The sequence below is a fragment of the Oratosquilla oratoria genome, chromosome 31 (genome assembly GCF_046742065.1).
Source record: "Oratosquilla oratoria isolate Oo_2021 chromosome 31, ASM4674206v1, whole genome shotgun sequence".
NCBI classification, from domain to species: domain Eukaryota; kingdom Metazoa; phylum Arthropoda; class Malacostraca; order Stomatopoda; family Squillidae; genus Oratosquilla; species Oratosquilla oratoria.
The window spans coordinates 4,260,382-4,284,507 of NC_134807.1; the positions used below are offsets into that span (position 1 = coordinate 4,260,382).

The following is a 24,126-nucleotide window of genomic DNA, read 5'->3' on the forward strand; positions in this document are numbered from 1 at the left end:
AAGATAATGATAACAGTTTAGAAACCCGCAACCCAGTGGATAGCGTGTCGAACTCGCGAGCAGATGGTCGTGAGTTCGTTACCCGGAACCTGCTGTGAGCCTCCTGCGTTGGTTCCCTGATAGCCGGGGAGGGGACCCAAACATCGGCCTAAATATTATACGGCTTGCCACAATCAACAAGGCTTTACCTTACTAGGGGTTTTTCACTTCCCACGAAGTGTGAGGTGAGATGTGAGTTGATGAGGAGAGGAGAGCAGTCGCCGGTTTGGAGGGAACAGAGATAAAGATAGAATGTTCGGGTCCAGTTCAGGAATCGAATGCCATAGAAAAATGGGGTTGTTTTACAGGGATTGTTAAGGATGAAACGCACGAGAGGCTGTTTAGCCGCTCAACCGCTGCGGTTGTTTAGCCGTTTTTATAGAACACACTACTTTTAATGGAATTACGCGCATTAGTTACTTAACCGCTAATGCGCGCAATTCCATTAAAAGTAGTGTGTTCTATAAAAACGGCTAAACAGCCGCAGCGGTTGAGCGGCTAAACAGCCTCTCGTGCGTCCGTAGCCTTACTGTCGAACATTGTAGAAAGAGGAGTTACGTGTCTTCTGCACAGTAGTTGCGGATCACTATTCTTTTCCCGACATCAATTTTGTCTTTAATGGTTTCCTTATTGAAAACCTAATTTAACCTAGTCTAAGTTAACCTATCCTACCCTAACCTGATCTAGCCTATCCTAACCTAACTTAACCTAACCTATAGTAACCTATCGTAACATATCTTACCCTACCCTAACCTGAACTAACCTAACCTAACCGAACATATCCTATTTTACACTAACCTGATCTAACCTAACCTAGCCTATCGTAACCTATCTTACCCTACCCTAACCTAATCTAACCTAACCTAACCTATCCTAACCTAACCCATCCTGTCCTATCCTAACCTAATTTAACCTAACCTAACCTGATCTAACCTAACCTAACCTATCCTAACCTAACCCATCCTGTTCTACCCTAACCTAATCTAACCTAACCTAACTTAACTTAACCTTACCTAACCTAACCTCGTCAACCACTTTAGACATCGCAGCCTTGGTGTCGGGGGAAAAAAAACTGACCCGTGATTGCATCTGGGGTAGTTTGATTTTGTGGCTAAGTTTATGGTATATTGATAGTCTTTTGATGCTGGATGTTGCCCCGAACGCAAACGTGCTAATGTGGCTCTTTGCCGGGCGCCACACTGTCCAGCCCCGCCGTTATGGATTGCTGTTGGCTATAGCAGAGTCTCGAAAGGTTATGAGAGTGTTTTAAACCAAGGGGGGAGATGGTGGTCGTTATATCAAGATCTGACTGTCGCCAGGTGGTTTTATTAAGCTAATTGAACTTGACCACAGTCTAGATGCACCCGGATCCGCCGTACAGTGTGACACCGAGAGGGATTTTTCTGTGCGGCTGATGTCTTCGGGGGTGTTTTGGGGAAGGAGTGTGCTTGGTGGTCCGTTCATCTTGAAGAGCTTGTTCAGTGATCTGAATGATAATATGTTTTGTGCGAATGTACAGTGTGGTACCGCGGCGAGGGTAGTAGGTTGTTAAGTATGTATGAGTTGTAGGCTACTATCTTTATTTTTTTAATGGTCATTTGGTAGTGCTTGTGTGGTATGTTGAAAGAGGTGGGTGATGAGCCGAAAAACAAAAAACAATAAAAAGAAGGAAGACTACAAAAGAGCTTGAGGTAATATGCTTTAAGAATTCGAAGAAAAGATGTATGAAGTAAGTTTTATCGCTAGTTATAGTAATGACCTTTAAATTCTTTACAAAATTGTCAGTGCCAAGCCAAGGCACAAGTTAGGAATTTTTATGTTAAAAGTGGGAAGAAAAGTCTATGATAATGCAATAGCTCAGGCTGAAATGATGAACACAAGTTTTCAGTCAGGCTTCATAAAAGGAAATAATTTTGTACAAAGGAAGGATAGGAATAGTAATGTTAACCGATATAAAAATAAAAAATAAAAGTGTAAATTAATTATCTAAAACATTAGACTAGAGAAAAGCTTTAGATTCTGTGAGGATTTCAGACTGAAAATATAAAAAACAAAAGGAAGACAAAAATTCATAACCTAATTTTGTGTTCTTTAGAAGAAGTGATGGCACCTAAGGATTGGAAAGGGGCTAACGTGGTACCAATTTATAAAGTAGGAAGGAGATTCCCTTGAGCTACAAACAAGTGTCGTTGACAAGCATGGCAACTAAGTTGTCTGAGAGGATGGTGAAGAAGAAGTGTGTTAAGTACATAGATAAGATAAGCATTTTGGCAGACAATTCAGTTTTAGAATTTGAGGATCATGTATATCGAATTCAATAAGATTTTACTCACTAGCGGTTGATCTATTGCAGGAAATAGAGGGAGGGTGGATTGTGTGTACTCAGATCTGAAGAAAACCTTTGATAAGGTACCCCCCCCCCCCGGAAACGGTTACTATGGAAACTGGAGTATTTTGGAAACCTTGGGGGGAACCTTTTAGAATAAATGAGGGAGTTTTTGGAAGAATGATATACGAGTTATATTCTATCGACTTTAACTTGAGCCCTTGAGCGTGGTCCGGGCAAATCCCGTTGTTTTATACATCTAGCGACGACCAGCGCATGACGATCTGTCTCACTGTTAGTCTGTGTGTTTATCTTTTTATGAAATATATATATTCAGGATGCGACTGCATGGTGTTAGGAATGGCTTGAGATTTGAGGGAAGGACAAAATCTCTGTAAACATTCCATTTAAGTTGGCAACGTGGTATGAACATAAATAGATAACGTACAGACAAACAGCGAGACACATCGCTATGCGCAGGTCATTGCTAGGTGCATAAACAATGGGATTTCCCCGGACAACGACCTAGGGCTCAAGTTAAGAGTCGATAGACTATAGTAAAGGGTAAGAAATCAGGTTGATGGAGGGTGACTGGTGGAGTCCCGCAAGGGTCTGTGCTGGCACCCGTAATTTAGTTGATTGACATAAATGATACCCTGGACAGAATGACAAGCTACGCCAACACGTTTTCAGGCGAGGGAAAGATCATGAAGCGAATATAAGATGAAGGTTGTAAACTTCTTCAAAAGGGCCCAGACGGAATATGTGACTGGAATTTTGAGTCAAGTATGAAATGACCTTGAATTTGAAAAAAAGGCAAAAGTATTAGAAATGGACACCATTAGAAATGAACTACAAATTACTTATTCAACGGAAAATGAAACAGTTACAAAGAATAGACGTGAGATTTTCTACGTAATTAGCAGTTCCCGAAAAACCTATCGAAATAAACTTGTGAGAACGGGCCCTTTATTAGTACGACGTTTTGATTATTGGCGTTTTATCATCAGGTACTTAGACTACGTGGGAAGGAGAGTGATGAAGATGGAGGAACAGGGATGACGCAGGCGAGAGAGACCCAAGATGTGCTGGAAGGACAGACTGAGAGAGGACCTTCAGGAGAAACAGCTGGAGGAGGAGGAGCAGGTGATGGACTGAAACCAATGGAAACGACTAGTGATGAACAGCGACTCCATATGAAAACGGGAAACGTCAACAGGAAAAGAAAGATCCGGTATAAACCGGTAATAAGCGAAACATCGTTTTTAATAAAGGCTCCGTCCTCAAATGGTGTTTCTCTTGACGAACAGGAGAATATACAAAAATTGGATCTTGTTAATTTGTCACTTAACGAACACATCTACAAGAATGTTGACAAGAAAACCTCAGTCGCCCTAGATCGTATTATGAAGCAGCGATATGAACTCCGCACAAAGTCAACGATACAAATAATGTCGAGAGAATACAGTGAGCAGTAACTATAGTCCTTGCGTGTAGGGTGGGTCACAAGCTAGAATTCCCCAGAATGCGACGTTGCCAATTTGACCACCTGTCACTCAGTGAAACCTCAGCGTGGCAACATGGAGAAAAAGCGCTATTGCCACATGTCACAGAATTTATTCAAATCGTTATAATCCTAAAAAGTGATACCCATTACATCATATAGCTTCCTTTACTATATATAGAATATACAAAAAATAGCACCTAAATGGGAAATAAGAAAGAGGCATGTACTAAGGTTGATTTGGCAACATGGTTCACGACGTATGCCACACACTAGACGGACTCCTTGCAGCGTAAGGACTATAAACCGACCCCCGAACCCTCAGACAAACCAAAGAAGGAGTGATTAAAAGAACTGGATCTTCCAATATCAAAAGAAAGAAGGGAAAGAGGAGTCATGATTAAGGTGTTCAAGCTAACGAAAGGAGAGTAACAAGACCTTGGTGCGGTTTTGTATATGGCCTAACTTTTGGATGTGACCTACGAAATTTCTTCTTTGGTATAGTATATAACCTACCTTTTCAAAACCCTTTGAAAACGGAATTTTATTTAGCATATAGTGGTTAGGTTAGGTTAGGTTGGTTGGTATAGTATGTAGCCTACCTTTTCAAAACCCTTTAAAAAAGGACTTTTATTTTGCATATGGAGGTTAGGTTAGATTAGGTTAGGTTAGGTTAGGTTAGATTAGGTTAGGTTAGGTTAGGTTAGGTTAGGTTAGATTAGGTTAGGTTAGATTAGGTTAGGTTAGGTTAGATTAGGTTAGGTTAGGTTAGGTTAGGTTGGTTGGTATAGTATGTAGCCTACCTTTTCAAAACCCTTTAAAAACGGACTTTTATTTAGCATATAGAGGTTAGGTTAGGTTAGGTAAGGTTAGGTGGTATAGTATGTAGCCTACCTTTTCAAAATCCTTTAAAAACGGACTTTTATTTAGCATATAGTGGTTAGGTTAGGTTAGGTTAGGTTAGGTTAGGTTAGGTTAGGTTAGATTAGGTTAGGTTAGGTTAGGTTAGATTAGGTTAGGTTAGGTTAGGTTAGTTTAAGTTTTAATTGTTTTCCTGAAGTAGGACACATTCAAATTCAAATAGGGTGGGCCACATACTAAACCAGTTTCAAAGAGGTAGACCACATATTAAACCGGCACCAAGATCTTGGTTTAGAATAGAAGGGTGTTGTGAAGTCAAGTGAACAAAATGAAGATCATATCTTCGAAGAATACCAGGAAACGTATTTTTTAAGCTTATATGCCTCATCACATAAAAGATGAAAAAATCTTTTCTGGAAGATTAAATTAATTCAAATTAAGTTTGGTCGGCGCAGAACAAAAGACGGGATTTTTTGAGTACAAGTTCTTCCTTGTGTTGTATAATCGAGTAAATATTAGGTAAAAACACACGAACACACATATACACACCCACACTTCAACACACACACACACACACGCACCAACTCTTGTGGGAGGGGAATTGGGGGGTGAGTGTGTGTGTAAGGTCACAGCATTGCCCATAGATCGGTCATACACGAGCTCTGAGCTCTCATCCGGGAGGGTAGTAGCTGTCGATCACGAGTCCAACACGTAGTCCAAGATAAATCATATGTTCACACGTACTGTACACTTGTTAATCACTATTGTCTTGGATCACTTGATTTATGGCCATAGTGAAACACACACACACACACACACACACACACACACACACACACACACACACACACACACACATACACACACACACACACACACACACACACACACACACACACACCAATAAAGAAATGTTCATTTTTCTCTAGATAGTACGCGTAAATGCATTACAATGTACTCAAGGAAGAAAGATTTTGACAACAAACAGAGGAACAATCTATGACCCGACCCCTTCCATACCAGGTGATACTTTTCCTCTCGTCCAAGATGTCGTCAGGCGATTTTTATTCATTTCAGGACCTCCCTAGCCCTCCCCTCCCCGTCACATCCCTTGTTAGTAAAGGGTGTAAGACAATCCTTACGTATATGCAAATTATCCTTTGATATAGAAATAAAACAAAATTAGAAAAAGATACAGGAAACCTACATAAATCTTAAATCATATTAAGAAAAATTACTCAAATGACCTCCCCCACTCCCTAAAAAAAAAAAAAAATAAAATAAAAAAAATAAAAAAAAATCGATCGGGTTAAAACCAGTCTCATACTTGCTCCTCATTGGCTCCTTAGGGAGGGAGGGTGGGGGAGGAGGCGTGGGGAGGTGTCGTGACGTCAGCAAATTTTAAACAGAATTTTCCCCCCAGATAGGACTTCCCCACGTTTATTCCATAAATTTCTTTTTGTTTTTCATCGTCTATAAAATGTCTCGGTAGATAAGAACCTTTCAATGTGTGTGTGTGTGTGTGTGTGTGTGTGTGTGTGTGTGTGTGTGTGTGTGTGTGTGTGTGTGTGTGTGTGTGTGTGTGTGTGTGTGTGTGTGTGTGTGTGCGTGCGTGCGTGCGTGTGTGTGTGTGCGTACGTGTGTGTGTGTGTGAGAGAGAGAGAGAGAGAGAGAGAGATTCACCACAATCTTAGACCACGTGTTACACTCGTGATTGACAGCTACTACCCTCCCAGATGAGAAGCTCAGATCTCACATGATTAAGCCATAACCCAAAACTACGTTAAAAAAAAGCAAATAGTTCAGTAGGACACTGTTAAAAAAAGAGTAAACATGGAACCGGTAAATGATACTTGATAGTTTGATGACAAAAAAAAAGAGAAAAAAAGAAAAAAAGATTGGAACCAGACACTGGTGCTTAATAATTTGATGACTTTGCTAAATGGAGAATCATCTCAACAAAAAGTGGTATGATCAAGTTGGTATAATAAAAGTGGTATGCTCAACTTGAACTTTGAACAATCGATGGAAGTCATTCATAAACAATTCGCTGAACAGCATTATGATCTAAATTGAAAAATAAAATCTAAGATTGTAACCCTTGAGTAATTAAAAGATTCTGCACTAAATGAAAAATTGAATAACTTTATGGATGGGGATGATAGGGGGTAAGAGACATGGAACTGCCTAGTGTAGGCCTTATGGTCTCTTACAGCCTCCTACATTCTTATGTTCTTATGAAAAGAAAGAAGAATATATGAAAATCATAGACAATTGACTCTCGCATAATAAAGTTGAAAGGAATAGATAAATGAATAAATAAAATAATCAGAGAAGGAAGGTGTGTAGATCATGCAATCTCTCTCATTCTTATGTTCTTCTGTTTAAAGTCTTCATCGATTGAAGGTAACTCAAGTACCCATGCACTTAGAACTCAGACCCGCAAGAACTCAGAACCTCCCCTCCCCCCCGCAAGAACTCTCCACCACAAACACACAAAGTGGTGGAGAAGTCTCACCCTTTCTTATGTTCTTCTGTTCAAAGTATTCATTGTTTGAAGGTAACCCACTCACGCACTTAGAACTTAGACACCCCCCCCAAGAACCCTTTACCACAAGCACAAAGTAAAGATTCTCACATCGATCAGAAAGGGACGAGATGAAGTCACACCCATTCTTATGATTTTCTGTTCAAAGTATTCATTGTTTGAACGTAACCCACACAACCTAACTTAATCTAACCTAACCTAACCTAACCTAACCTAACCTAATCCTCCACCACGAACACAAAACAAAGATTCTCACATCGACCAGAAAGGGACGAGATGCTGTCTCCCCTATTCTTATGTTTTCCTGTTCAAAGTCTTCATCGTTTGAAGGTAAACCAAGTACTTACGCACCTAGAACTCAGACCTCGTAAGAACCCAGAACTGCTCGCAAGAACCCCCTCCACCAGCAACACAAAACAAACTTCCTCACCTCGATCAGAAAGGGTCGAGAGTAACCAGGGGCGATCCGGTCTTTGGTAATCCCCACTTGCCGCTTCGAGGAGGAGCCTGCTAGTGCTACTTCGACGTCCAGGGGCGCGTTCCCCTGCAGGAGCGTCACTTCCACGCGGTACACAGAGTCTGGTCTGACCACGTGGGGGGCCACGACGATGTAGGTGCTGTGGGGTGGGTACAAAAGGGCGTCACAATTAGACAGAAACTCCTGAAGAAGGGCGTCACAATTAGACAGAAACTTCTAAACAAGGGCATCACAATTAGACAGAAACTCCTGAAGAAGGGCGTCACAATTAGACATTCCCTCCTGAGGAAGAGGAATCGGGGTTAGCTTCAACCGCGTTAGTTCATTTACTTTGTAACTCAATGGAGACGTTCACACACAACCGCCGCGGTTTCCGCGCGGTTCAAACCGCTAACGTGAACAGGGTCTTAGCTGTAGGAGACTATGGTGGTTGAGATGTCTAGGGGATCGAGTCCCGGTAGTAAATCAACATGTGACGGCAGTATTAAGGGCATACAGACTCAAATTCCTAAGCTCTGACAAAGGCTGTCATACTTAGCCACCTCGTAGAGCGGGATTATGGGGGTGAGGAGGCGGGGTTGAAATTTGGGATTTACAAGTGTTTATTTATTCATTTTTTTCTGTCCATTCATTCATTTATCAATTTATTCGTTTATTTATTATTCGTTTACTTATATATTATTTTATTTATTCGTTCATATTTTCACTTATTAATTAATTTATTTATTCATGTATTTATTTGTTTATTTATTTATTCTATTTGTTATTACTTTTACTTATCTTACATGTTATTCTTATTTGTTATTCGCTTATTTATTTATCTACTAATTCATATTTTTACTTATTGATTAATTTATTTATTTATGTATTTATTTATTTGCTTATTTGTTTATTCTATTTGTTATTATCTTTATTTATCTCTTATGTTATCTATATTTTTTATGCAATCTATTTATTAATAAATTAATTCATTTATCATTTATTTACTTCTTTATCTATTTATTTATTCAATCTATCTATTAATTCATCTATTTATTTATTCATTTATATATTTATTCATTTATTTATTTTTATCTATTTATTTATGATTTTTTTTTTAAGGGCAAGTGGCCCAAGTACCAAGAACCCTATTAGCTTTGCGGCCATACAGCCGCACCGTCGCTCTAACTATACCTGAAAATGTGTGTTTGTGTAAGCAGAATTAAAGTTTGACTGACATACAGTAGTTCTGAATTTAAATTACTTTTAAGTCTAAAGGGGCTATCACACTGGGCTTTCACGGGCTTCACCAGCGCCGACAATTGGAAGTTCGTTTGAGTAAAAACGACCTCGGTTATGATATTCTGTTTTTAAAATCCCCAAATACTAAATTGTCTTTCCGTTTTATACAGCAAAGCGGAATGATAAACCAAGGGAACCCCTAGGTTCTCAACCTGTGGTTCGTGAACCCCTAGAGCAGTGGTTCTTAACCCCTGGGAACCCTTAGAGGTTCGTGAGAAGGTTTACAGGGTTACTTAGATGGCTATAGAAAAATTACTTCTATATCTATCTAAATACCAAGAGCTTTTACCCCTTATAAAGGAGGTAGTGAAGTCAAAAGTCACGTGCCTATTCCCACCAATTTTACTCCCCTTCACCACCCTATCCACCCCTCCCATCTCAGCTCCTTATGGATGACGGGTCATTCCTGTCTCCCGTCAACTGCCCTAGGTCAAACGCAATGCAGCAAGACACAGTACATCCACAGCAAGGCCGATTCACTTCATCGGCGACCTCCCGTCCCCACTCTCCCTCCGCTCACGCAGAAAAAAAAAAGAAAACGGGGACATCTATGAGTCGTTTTCTCTCTCTCTGCAACTGTAAATCTTTTCGTAATTATTCCTTTGCTTATGGGAAAGATTACTTAAATCTGCAGAGAGAGGAAAATAACTGTTATAGATATTCACGCCATATTTAGTTCTTGGACGGTCAGTTGTGAAACAAACACGTCATTCTGTATTCTGTGGGGGTCGGGAGAGTGTGTCTTGAGAGTTTGGGATGGAATGGCGGTGGAAAGAAGAAACTTTTACTTTTGAAATTCGGTAATATAAGAGTGAGTCCGTTTGCAGGGAGAATTTGCCCTTTAGTACTTGGATTCCATATTTTGGGGGGACGAAATTTTCTGTAGATTTTCCTTGACAAAATGCAGATTTCCTGTAGGTATGACTTTTTTCAAATCTGTTTTTCTGTAGATACGTTAAAAAATGTAGAAATACGGGAATTCCTGACGACTAATCTGATGGCCCGCATTGATGCACATACTTTTTGTCCAATTCTCTCAACCTCTTTTGATAATTTGATTATCTAAATGAAGTACTGTGTGTTCATAAAAAACATAATTTGATACTGTTCTTTAAAATACAATGTTAACGTATGTTAATAATGTTTCTTAATGTGGTTATAACTATCAGTACTTCGTGATGTTAGGCCTATTTTTAGAATTTTGAAATCTCGTGTTTATAACTGGTCGCATGTGTGGTACTAACAGCAAATCATAAATGTTATTGGCATTAGCAGAAGCACTGACTTTAAAACATAGCATATTTTGATACTGTTCTTATGTAAATACGATTTCAATGTATGCTTCTAATTTTTGTTTTGATGTAGTTATAATTACCAGTACTTCGTGATGTTAGACATGTGTGTACTCAACAGCAAATCATAAATGTTATTGGCATTAGCAGAGGCATGGACTCTGTTGGTGCATTCCAATTAGTACTGTTTCTTGTTTTGACACTGATGGCAATGTGACTGACTAAAGTTGTTGCAATTGTGTGATCTTATGACGGGGTTAGTAATATGACTCTCTAATGGTATTTTCATTGGTTAACCTTATGAAGTTAGTGATATTATAACTGTATATCAACTCCAGTTATATATATGGCTTTGGCTGTATAAACATTTTCATCATAATTCCACATACCGTTATGACCTCATCAGTGAAAGAACGGAAGTATGGTGAAAGCTACATTCATTATGGACTACTATTGACAACAATAGATGTGAAATTCCATAAAGCTACCTTCATTATGGACTACTATTGACTAAAATGGATGTGAATTTCCAGTGTGTTATATGCCATAAAGCTTTATCACGGGAGAGTATGAAACCAAGCAACATCTGAATAGTTGTCATCCAAATTTGAAAAGCAAGAATGCACACTTCTTCAAGCAAAACGAAAAGGGATTGTATCGAGGACTCTTTGATCGTTCCGGACATTTTAGGCAAAAAAATGAAGCTTGGTTACCTGCATCCTACATGGCATCACTGAGAATTGCACCAAAAAAGAAACCTGACAACAGTGATGAGCAGTTAATCGTCCTCTTCTGTGTATATACATATATACTACGCTGTGTTATTGGATACTGTTCATTGACAATTAGTAAATATGTCTGAATATGTCAAACAACAAGTGATTGCTGAATTAAAAGGAACACCTTTCGGAAATTTTGCAATCCAGCTTAATGAGTCGACCGACGTGGGTGCTTGAGCCCAACGCCGAGTGGTCGTACGATACTTCAGTAATGGAAATTTCAAGGACGATTTCTTGTCCTATCATACTTTAGATCTGACTATTAGAGGTGAAGACATTTTCTATGAAGTCTTAAATTTTCTTTGAGACAAGAGGGGTTCCTTTGGGATTATGTGTACGTGAACAACCGACGTAGCACCAACATTGCTTTGTAGTCGATCTGGGCTTTGAGGAAGAGTGAATGAGGAGAATCCAAAAACGGGGCTACTTCATTGTATGCTTTATAGATATGCTCTGGCGTCTGTAACTCTGCCCGGCTGAGTTAAGATTTATGTTTCTTGACGTTGCGCACATGGTAAACACCATCAAGTCAAGTACCCTAAATAGACGAGTATTCCGTCCACTGTGACAGGAATTTGGAAGCGATGAAGAAGTGTTACATATCGTGGTACCAATGAGTGAAGTCGAGAGGAGCTCTCAGAATTCCTCAAAAGTGACAACAAGACAAAGTCGATTGAGTTTGTCAAGAAGTTGTCAGACAGCCAGTGGCTTTAGAAGCTGGTCTGCCTGAACGACATATTTTTATGTCTAGACCAATAAACTTCACAAAGGATTACAAAGGAAGAGCTTGCCAACCTTTTGGCTCATCACTAGGTCGGATACGAAAATAAATAGATAAATTGATAAATAAATAACTAAATAAATTAATAAAAAAAAATAATAGGTGATGATGAGTTATTAACAAATAGGCGAATAATAAACAATGATAAATAAATAACAATAATTCATATATAATATAGATAAGTAAACAGATAATCAATAATAATTTATTATAGTAAATAGTAATAGATAAATAAAATAAAATAGAATAAATGTCGGGACTGTTGCTTAGGTGATTATCTAAATGAAACTTAACTTCGAACTGCACCATATTGCACTGCCTCAGCAGGAAGTTTATTCCATTCATTTACTACACGGTTGGAGAGGTTGTTTCTACTCACCTCTAAATTAAATCTACCTCCTGACAGTTGCGACCATTATTTCTTGTCTGATTCGCAGTCAGTGTGAAAATTTCGTCACTTTTGATGTCAATTCTCTTTTAGCATCTTAAAGACCTATATCAAATTACCCGTGAGTCTACGGTCGTTTTACCATAGTGATTTATTTCATGGCCAAATTATGGTCATTCACGATAAAGCTGGAGGCTTGGGAAGGGAAGACCAAAGCTAAAAAAAAACTTAGAATGTTTGAACATCTTGATGAGGCATTTGATAAAAGCAAAGACAATAGGAAACTAAAGTTAGTCCAGTCTGTGTAAATACATCTGGCTTCTCTATGGATGGAGTTGTGGTATTTCTTTCCTGAACTGAGTGAACTGGATTTAAAATTTATTAGAAACTCATTCCTTCTTAATGTACACCCTCAGATAACATGCACGAATAATTTCAAGAATTGGTGAACGACTCAGTTGCAAAGGATGCATTTGAAACACTTTCCCTGACCAAGTTCTGGTCTAAAATGAGTACGGTTTACCCTGTTGTAGCTGATGTTCCCTAGTACTTACCTGTGTGAGCAAGAATTTTCATCGCTGTTGAACATGAAAAATAAACATCGAACACGGCTTAATGTGGAGCATGACCTTCGAGTATGCCTCTCTAATACTGCTCCTAGAATTGAGGAACTTGTTTGCACAAAGCAGCCACAACCTTCACGCGGAAGTTTAATACTGGTTGGTAATAAAGTAACAATAAATTTACTCCTACATGTGTAGTATCACTGTACATTGTTCTTTATGTTAATGCTTAACTGATGGATAAAGTCATTACAATTTGAATAATCAAATATCCATTACGGTACCACTGTATATTTGATTAGTCTTAATGTATTACCGTTCTATATTCCGTGTCAGGTTGATGAGGGTACGGGTCGATGGTCTGGGGACTCGCGGGGTGCGTAACGGGAAAACGGTTGAGAATCCCCACCTTAGACCATGACCAAGACTCCACTGAGAGTTCGTTTGAGTAAAAACGACTTCGGTTACAACATTTCGTTTTTTCAAATCTCCAAAAATCAAATTATCTTTCCGTCAGCAAAGTTGAATGATGAACTAAGAGATTGCAAACCTAGACGGATGTTAGACATATTGTTGAAATGTTATTAGAGAAGTCTAGATTTCAGTAAGCGAAGTCATATTCTAGTTATTCAAATGGAGGTTGGAGGTAGGATGTCGAAGGAAAATTATCCCAGTGTGATAACCCTTTAAGCAACGAAATTTCTGCCCAGTGGTTTGGGGGGAAAATTAAAAAGAACTCTGCCGGAAATTCATCATCTTTTTCCAGCACAAACTATTCGAAAATATTTTTGTTCGAATTAATCAAAAGTTATGATCAACTGTTAATGAGAAAACAAAAGAGGTTGATGATGATTCAGTTTAACGTCGCGAATTCCTCCTATAAGGAGGCTAGTACGGTACCCCTTACAGAGGATTTTGTAGTGTGGATTTTTAATTAACCGTCCCCTTGGTCCAACTCACTGGCGGCAGGGCTCGAACCGCCATCACCTCGACCTCCGCCGCAAGTAGCGACGCTCTATCCCGATCCACCAGCGAGCATCCGGAGCGTTACCGGGAGGTAATTGTTTTGTTGCCGCTTGAAAATGACACAGAATGAAACTGAAATATTTTTTGCTCCAAAAAGCCAAAATTTTAATGAGCTCTGAAAAGAAAAAAGAGAAAGAATACTGCCGCTATGTTCCAGTATGGTTTTATTTATTCATTTGTTTATTATCTATTTTGCTAAAACAGCAAAATTTCCAAAGAACAGTTAAAGGAATATTGAGAAGGAATGTTGTTGGGGGAATTATCAATAGTTCTTGTTTCATTTGATTTTTTTAATAGATTCAGCAAGAGTTCTTATCAGCTGTTGGAGAATTTTTTGAGAAATGTTACCCGTGAGAGGGTAACATTTATAGTGCGGAATGAAACTGAAATATCTTTGCTCAAAACAGCCAAAGTCTTGAAGGTGATTTTTTTTTTTTTTTTTTTTTTTTTTTTTTTAAGGACTGTCACCCTCACGAACCCTAAAGGAAATATTCTTGCCTTAGATCAAAATTTACTTAAAAAGAATCGACGCCCTCACAGCACAGTCATCATCACAACCGATAAACTTCCCCATATACAATATAGTACGACCGAGTCCTGTTGCAACACACCACTACTGTAGCGTCCCCTTAACACATATACCAATCGATGTGATTAGTCACCATATCATGGTAAAAAGGTATCGTCCGTATGAGAAGGACTAAATTAAACTTCAATTCTCTATTTGGACTTTATACTCACTTGTTGGTCCGAGTTCCTCGATCCTCTCCGGAGAAGTAATCGTGATGGTGCCTCGTCTCATGGCCTTCCCGACGCGGCGGGAGAGTTCGCCAGCCACGGGACTTCTCCTTCGTCTCAGAAGACTCCGTCTGCGCAGACGCCCGGAGGAGGAGGACCAGGAGAAGGTACAGACATGTCGTCAGGATCGCTTTCGTGCCCCGCCTCATGGCTTACACACTCCGTCAATCCCGCGTACGGTACGCTGGAGAGAGGGGAGAGATGGAAAAAGAACGTCAGGAGGTTATTACCCCAGGAGGCGATGAGGAGCTGCGGCCGGAGCCGTTACCTTTGACCTATGATAAGTTTTATGGGTGTTAAGGTGTTATCATATTGCAAGGACCCAGTGAGGAGCTCTCAGATGGGGCACTGCTACCAAGACGCGAATGGTCCACACTAAATAGAGCAAGATCCAGAGTCGTGAGTGCGGAGAAACGGAACAGAACATTGACCATGTCCTAAACTCATGCCCGCTTTCAACCAATTTAGACAACATTGGCCTGGTCAAAATTAACCAAAGAACACTTGAATGGCTCTCTGTCTGGCGTGATAAGCTATGATGATGATATTGAGCTGTTTTTCCTCCGATTGCTGGAGGAAATCTAATATGTTGGAGGTAAATGGTTTTCCTTCAGCATATCAAATTACGTTTTATGTATTTTTCTTGAGAAAACAAAATAGTTTACTATAATGATTTTCCGGCGGAAAATGTTCTGGTAGTGTATACATACATACATATACCAAAGACTTTTTCCCCCAATACGGGGGGTAGCCAATTAATCGGAGGATGGAGGAAAAATAACTCAGTGTGATAGCCCCTTTAGTCCAAAGAAAAACAGTCACTGCTGGGAATCGGAGACGAGTGCGGGATTCGAACCCTTAACTAAGCGAATGTGAGACCAGCACGCTTCCGATTACGCCACCAAGTCTCTATGGAACCGTGTAGGACAACTCACTGTTTCCCAACCCTGGGGAGGCGACCCCAAGTGGGGTCGCCAAGCGTTTTTCCTAAGGTCACCAAGTTTTTTTTTTTTTTTTTTTTTTTTTTTTTTTTTACAAAGTGATATGAATTCAATACAATGCAATTAAATAACGTTAACTTTGTCTTTTATAACATTACATTACCTTTCTTACACACATATTTACTATGCTTATCCTCTACTCTTTACAGTCAACACCTAGTCATATATATCAACACATAAGAACATAAGAACAGAAGGAGACTGCAAGAGACCATAAGGCCTACACTAGGCAGCTCCGTATCCATCACCACCTGTCATCCCCATCCATAAACTTGTCTAATCGTTTCTTAAAACAACTGATAGTTTCAGCGCTTACTACATGGTTACTAAGTCTATTCCATTCGTCGACCACCCTATTAGTAAACCAATTCTTGCCTATTTCCTTTTTAAATCTAAATTTGTCCAGTTTATAACCATTACTGCGAGTCCTGCCCTGTTGTTTTGATATGATGACCTTGTTTGCATCACCCTTGTTAAAGCCTTTGATCCACTTGAACACCTCTATTAGATCACCCCGCACTCTGCGTCTTTCCAGAGAGTGTAAGTTAAGGTGCCTAAGCCTCTCTATACAAATAGATTATTGGGGTCTCGGTACTATTATGAGGATCATATTGGGGGTCGCCTGAAGAATGGGTTGGAAAACATTGATGTAGATCATCAACTGTGGGATGAACAAGTGAGGACATTTGGACCTGACCCATCAAGCGTCACAACTATGGAAATGTAACTTAGTTGATTATGTATGAGCTTAGTTTTTGTGGACAAAATATCAATTTGATTATATGGGAATTACTGTATCTTATTTTTTTTATTCTTAATTATTCTATTTATTTATTTATTTGTTTATTTATTTATTTATTTATTTATTTTGTATGAATTTAAGGGAATTACCGTATCTTAGTTTTTTTTTTTTTGTATGAATTTAATTTTGCGGACAAAAGATCTGTTTGATTATGTAGGAACTAAAGATGGCGAAACACTAGGCTAGCAGGTTTTTCGGCTTTTGGTTCCTTGAGTAGAAACGATTTCGGTTACAATATTCTAGACTTCCGTAAGAACATCTCAACAATGTGTCTAACATTCGCCTTCTAGGTTTAACTTCTCTTAGTTCGTCATTCAGCTCCTCAATGCGTGTGACGCAAGAGTAATTTGACATTTGGAAACTTGAACAACAAAAGATTATAACCGAAGTCGTTTCTGCTCAAACGAAGTAGCAAAAGTAAATAGCATGCTAGCGAGAAATGCCTAGCGTCCCGACTGTTTTAGTTGCTCTTGTATGAATTTGATTTTGTGGAAGAAAAATAATAAATTTGATTATGAGGATACTACCCTCTATAGAGATATAGACCCAACAACTAAATATATATATATACATATATATATATACATATATATATATATATATATATATATATATATATATATATATATATATACACACAATTAGTTACCGATAAGCTTTGGTACAGGCTAAGACATAAATTCATTGGCAATTTAGTAGGATGTATGTGTAACAACAATATTCTAGTGCATATATAACTAATTATATATGAATTATAATTGAAGAAGGCGTCTACCATTGGTAGTTTTGGTAACAGAGAGAGAGAGAGAGAGAAGTAGAGATTTTTTTTACTCTATGGCAGCTTTCTAAATCTTTGTTGTTACCATATATCAAGTTCCACACCAGAAAGTGTCTATGAACTTTTTCTTCAACTGCACAATTGAAGACTATATGTACACCTGTACAATACTAGGGCCCTATTCACACTAGCGGTTTGAGCCGCACGGAAACCACAGCGGTACCGCATAGTCAAGGACAAACTGCGCAGTTGTGTGTGAGCGCATCCATTGACTTACATTGTAATTGAACCGCCGCGGTTTAGACCGCCGCAGTTTAGACCGCCGCGGTTTAGACCTCTGCGGTTTAGACCTCCGCGGTTTAGACCGCCGCGGTTTGGACCTCCGCGGTTTAAACCTCCGCGGTTTAAACCTCCGCGGTTTATACCGCTAGTGTGAATAGGGCCTAATAACAGACACTAGTCATTGAAAACAATGAATGAAATATCAACAAATACTTGATGTAGTAATTAACCAAATCGTGAATGATCAATTACGGCATCGTTTGCACGTACACCACCTGTCGAGTAGCCATCTGTCTATCGTAAGCATTACCATCTGTCTGTACTAAGAAAGGTTCACTAAATTTAACAAAATGTTAGCATTACCATCTGTCTATAGTGGGAAAGCGTCTATATACAAATTTAACAAAATGTTAGTTATGTTATCCGTCCGTACTAACAATACTAAATTTTATGTTCAAAATTTAACATATTGTTAGAGTTACTATCTGTCCCACTGGCTAGATCAGGGACAGACTCTATGTCTAAATTTAACAGAATGTTAGTTTTGCCATCCGTCCATACTGGCAATGCTAACTTTTGTGTTCCAAATTTAACATATTGTTAGGTGTACCATCTGCCTCACTGTCTAGACGAGGGACAGACTCTATGTCCAAATTTAACAGAATGTTAATTTTGCCATCCATCCGTACTAGCAATGCTAAATCTTATGTTCCAAATTTAACATATTATTAGAGTTACCATCTGTCCCACTCGCTAGACCAGGAACAAGTTTTATATCCAAAGTCAACAAAATGTTAATGTTACCATCTTTCTCCAATGCCTAGACCAGAGACAACTTTTGCATCCAAATGTAACAGAATGTTGATTAAGGACACCTAATACACAGTTAGGTTAATCAACAAATAACATCACTTTACCGCGTGAAGGACAAATGTCCCTAAATGGGACATTTCGTCCCTTTGCTTTGATGATGTTTGCCGAGTTTTCCTGCGTATAAGACGTGTTTTTCATTTTATTTACTTATTTATTTATCTTTATCTATTTACTTCATTGATTTATTATCTATTTACTCAGTATCTATTTATCTAATTATTAATTTATTCATCTATTTATCTATTTAATGTATCACAAAATTGCCCTGCGTTTAATGCTTGCGGCCGTATTAGGAAAGCACAAAATCATACGTTTTCTTCACCAAACCTACTTGAAATATCTTTCAATAAATGTATGATGAAACGTACTATTTTTCCACAAAATATCCTCGTAAAATAGGAGATGCTTAAGATAAGTAAAAGCAGCAACGAATGCAACAGCACTGTAGGAGTGAGGGTAAACGCAGAGTATGGGATCCAATATATTTGACGTTTCGCCCAGAAGGGTTACTTCTGAAGAAGCCCTGCTGGGCGAAACGTTAGATATACTGGATCCTATACTTTGCGTTTGGCCTCCCTCCTACAGGAGATGTTTCTTATGCGTAAGTGCGTCCTATACACCGGCAAATATCGATACAAATTTCATTCTGGCTGGCGTAAGACGAATTCTATTCAGTTGAGAACAAGGATTTTCATTTCACCATAATGACGTACTTTGAATATTTCATTCTGGTTAGGACTAGGCTATATTATACTCCCTAGTGAAGACCTTTTTAACTAATTGTTTTGATTGATTTATCATTTTTCAATTAATAGCGTAGTTTACAGGAAGAGGCATGTCCGTCTCATCCTTATCTGTCTTTTTTCCAATAAATAGATAAGAGCATAAAAACATAAGAATGGAGGAGACTGGAAGAGACCATGAGGCCTATACTAGACAGTTCCATGTCCATCACCACCTGTCATCCCCATCCATAAAGTTGTCTAACCTTTTTCTTAAAGCAACCAATAATTTCAGCGCTCACTACATGATTGCTAAATCTATTTCATTCGTTGACCACCCTATTAGTAAACCAGTCCTTGCCTATTTCCTTCTTAAATCTAAAATTTACTAAGTTAAATCTGTTACTGCGATACATGAATTACTAGATTCATAATAAGTAAAAGAAAAAAAAATAGGCCAACCCAGTCTGGCCTAACATAGCCTAACTTGATCTAACTTAATTTTGCCTAACTTATTGAATTTTAACCTAACCTAAGCTAGCCTCACTTAACATAAGCTAGTCTAATATATCCTTAAAGAATTCAATCTAACCTAATCTAGCCTCGCATAATCTTACATAACCTAATATAGCCTCACCTATCCTAACCTAACCTAAGTTAATCTAACCTTACCTAGTCTAATGCATCCTTGAAGAAACTATCGTAACCTACCCTAACCTAGCCTAATATATCCTTAAATAAGCTGAACTAACCTAACTTAACCAAGCCCAATCTAGCCTCCCCTAACCTAACCTAACCTAACCTAGTCTAATGTGTCCCCCACGAACCTAACCTAACTGAATCCATCTTCACCTAACCTAACCTAACTTAGCCACACGTTCTAACGGTTTGTCAAACGCGGTTCGACAGACACGTGTTTAAAGTGATGTGCGAACGTGTGAACGGGGTATATGGTTGTCGAACACGTTGGTCAAACCCCAAATACCCCGTTCATACGTTCACACATCACTTTAAACACGTGTCTGTCAAACCGCGTTCGACGGACCGTGTGAACTCCCTCTAACTAAACCTAACCTAGGCCAACCTAACCTAACCTAACCCAGTCCCAACCCATTTCCAATAACAAATCCCCAAACTCGCATATAGACTATTGACTGCACAACTTATGTATTTTATATTTTAGATATTTTAGTGATATAAGCGTTCTTCTATGACTGAAGACTAATGTTAACTCAAAAACTAAAAATTGATAATGATAATAATAATAATAATAATAATAATAATAATAATAATAATAATGATAATAATAATAATAATAATAATAATAATAATAATAATAATAATATTGATAATATTGATAATATTGATAATAGTAATAATGATAATAGTAATAATTAGTAATAATAATAGTAGTAGTAATAGTAATAATAATAATAGAAAAAATAGATAAACAAAATGAAAATAAATGTATAGATGAATGAATAGAATTAAAATAAAACAAAATAAAATGAAATCCAATCAAGAAAACAATTAAATAAACGAATAAATGAATAAATAACTAGATTAAATAAATAAGAAAATAAGTGAACATATAAATGAATAGATTAAAAAAGAATTCAATAAACAACAAAATGATTAATATATAAACAATTAAATACACAAACAAAATAGAATAAGACAAAATGAAGGTGTTCTAAATAATTTTAAATTCTACTGCTCCGGTCTTCTGTTCGTCTTAAACCTCTCTTTCCCTCTTGTATGAAACTTCCTCTTTAACACGAGATTCTAAGGACAGAAGCACTGGTTACTATCGACAAAAACAACTCCAACAACAACAAGGTAGTTTAAAGTCCGCCAAACAGGTAGTAAATAACAACTGACCAGTTTGGTAGTTTGTTGGTAGTTTGCACACGCGGCCCCCTGACAAGCTGCATTTTGTGTTTTGGCGTTCTTCATGTGTTCTCCAAGGGCAGAGCGTATGTTCTTGGTAGTCGAGAACAACAACAAATTTATAAATGCCCAAGGGTGGACGTGAGCCCAACCAACGTCCCTCAATTACTTCCGTAAACTCCTCTTGTAAATAAGATCGCCTGATGACAGGGTTGAGAGAGACCACTGGGTTAGCTCTCTGAGAGTAACGACAACTCCCCAGAATGGCCACAAAATGGCGGCGTTGTCCGGAGTTGTCGCAACTCCCTTTATAAAGGGACTTATGGTCATCCAAAGACACGACACCAACCCCGCATATACATTCAGTGAACAAACATAATAGATTCGAAGAATCAATAGCAAAAACAAAATGGCGGCTCCCCGGGTCATCTATCGTACCGCCATGGCGCAGTTCTTTGTATAAAGGAATTTTAGTTTCTAGGGGCTCCGCATTTTTGAATAAAACCGTTTCTAGTTCAACAGAAATCCATAAGTAGAGAGAGTCCCCGTGTTACCGGAGTCTAAGAACAATATATGACAGAGTATACGAAACGCGCCCGAGAGGAGGTAAGAAGGATTTCTGTCGGTAGAATGAAAAGATTTTACCCTATTTTTCTAGCTAAGTGTATCTAAATAACTAGCTAATCTACAAAATCTACTTGTAACTTTCATAGATAGAGCAAATGAGGTTTGTCAAATTTTCCTTTCTAATGGCAGCAAGCGTTCGCCAAGTCAGGTTAAAGGTTTCAGAAGTAAAATCCTTAAACCCCCTCTGACAGTGTCTGCAGATATTTAGTGCAGTTCGGCCACAAGGACAACTGCAGGACCGGCCTATCTCCTGAGGCACGGTGCGGCCTCTGTATCTTACCATGGTGGTTTAATTTTGTTTGGTAAGGTTGTATGTATGATGAGAAGTGCATGTGAGGTTTTAGTATGTTATAATGGCTGTAGTTGTGAATGACGCCTGAATTTAGTGTAATTAGGTCGACCATACTGACTAGGCACTAGGGTGATGAAAGCAAGGTCATCATATTAAAACAACAGGGTAGGACTCGCAGTAATGGATTTAAACTGGACAAATTTAGATTTAAAAAGGAAATAGGCAAGAATTGGGTTTACTAATAGGGTGGTCGACGAATGGAATAGACTTAGTAACCATGTAGTAAGCGCTGAAACTATCAGTTGTTTTAAGAAACGATTAGACAAGTTTATGGATGGGGATGAAAGGTGGTGATGGATATGGAGATGCCTAGTGTAGGCCTTATGATCTCTTGCAGTCTCCTTCATTCTTATATTCTTTTGTACATTGCGACGCTGACCGACTGCACCTCTAGTGTCCGCCGATGTGAGGAGAAGTCGAAAAGGACTCATCGGGGGTCGAACCCGGACATTCCGTGTTCCGAGGCAGGAACGTTACCAACTGTTCCATGTAGCCTCATGTCTGTAGACGTAAGCAAGAATGATGTCTTCGGTGAGGAACAGACACGTCCTTTGTCTGTCTTGAAGAACAAACAAGAAGAAGACTTCGTTGTTAGTTTGTCCTCTGCAGACAAACAAGGTGAGTCGGTCACTGAAGAAGATAATATTTCCTTTTGTGTCAGAAGACATTATGATGCTCGCGTCGTCGTTAAGGCTCGTTTTGGAAGATTAAAAAGAGACAAACAGGGAGAGAGCGAGAGAGAGAGAAAGGGGGGGGGAGATGGCAATTATGACACTGTAGGCCAGTCTCGTCTGACCATTAGAGCAAACATATACTCTTCTCGTTAGTGACGGTCTGAGTGGAATTGCTTGATCAGTCAATTAGTGGGAAACTTTGACGTCTGTGTGATGCAGTTGGAGCAAAGCCAGGATCCACATCCACCAAGAACTCTAGTTTATATATATATATATATATATATATATATATATATACAGATATATATATATATATATATATATTATACATATATACATAAATATATATACTAATAATAATGACCCACTTTCGGAGAAGAATAAGCGAAAGCAAAAAGATCCGTATATTTTTACCACAATCTGTGATCCTCTTCAGCAGATGTATAAAATATACGGATCTTTTTACTTTCGCCTATTCTTCTCCGAAAGTGGGTCATTATCATATTTTACCAATGTGCTACGACATTACTTTGTGATATATATATATATATATACATATATATATATATATATATATATATATATATATATATGTATATATACATATATATATGAAGACATCCTGACAGGTTGTAAGAGGAGTAGAGGGAAACACACAAGTAGAACAAGAGTTCATTTTTTGACAAGTTTCGCTCTAGTTTCCCCCTATTCCTCATATGTATGTATGTATGTATATGTATGTATATATATACATATATATGTACACACACATTTATATATATTGTTGAGACATTGTGACAGGTTTGTGGAAGATGGAAGAAGAAGCCACGGGTCTAGGACCGAGTTTATTTCCGACCGGTTTCGTTTAGAGCCTCTTCGGAGGATGAAGCTCTAAGCGAAACCGGTGAGGAATAAACTCGGTCCCAGACCCGTCTCTCCATCTTCCTCGCATATGTATATATATATATATATATATATATATATATATATATATATATATATACATATATATATATATATATATATATATATATAATGTATATATATATGTATATATGTGTATGTACATACATATACATATATATACATATACATATACATATAGATACATACACATATATACATATATGAATACATATATATATACATATATAAATACATATACATATATATATACATAAATATATATATATATGTATATATATACATACATACACATATATACATATATATACATGTCCAGTTTGTTCGTAAAGGGTAAAAGATCACATCATGCGATCTCGTATATAAACCTTACGACCTCGTAAATTCACACTTTACAAATTCGTATTTGTTGGCAATTTGCCTGTGGCGTGGTGGTTCCAGCGAATGCATAATGAACAGGTCTAGGAACATTTAAAGTCTGTCTTAACCAAAACTCATTAACGCAAATATCTGTGAATAAATAAGTTAGTGAATAAG

At 38.1% G+C, this 24,126-nt stretch overlaps 1 protein-coding gene across 2 annotated transcripts in view; it reads right to left on the reverse strand.

Moving 5' to 3' along the window:
- The window catches only part of LOC143041423 (CD109 antigen-like), a 132,632-nt gene that overhangs the window by 68,971 nt on the left and 39,535 nt on the right, over nucleotides 1-24,126 (reverse strand). For both annotated transcript variants that reach the window (XM_076213269.1, XM_076213268.1), the window contains exons 2-3: nucleotides 14,608-14,848; nucleotides 7,709-7,895 (exon numbers count right to left, since the gene is read on the reverse strand). In XM_076213269.1, coding sequence (XP_076069384.1) covers nucleotides 7,709-7,895; nucleotides 14,608-14,813 — 393 coding nt within the window. In that variant the 5' untranslated portion in view covers nucleotides 14,814-14,848. The remainder of the gene's footprint in view (nucleotides 1-7,708; nucleotides 7,896-14,607; nucleotides 14,849-24,126) is intronic.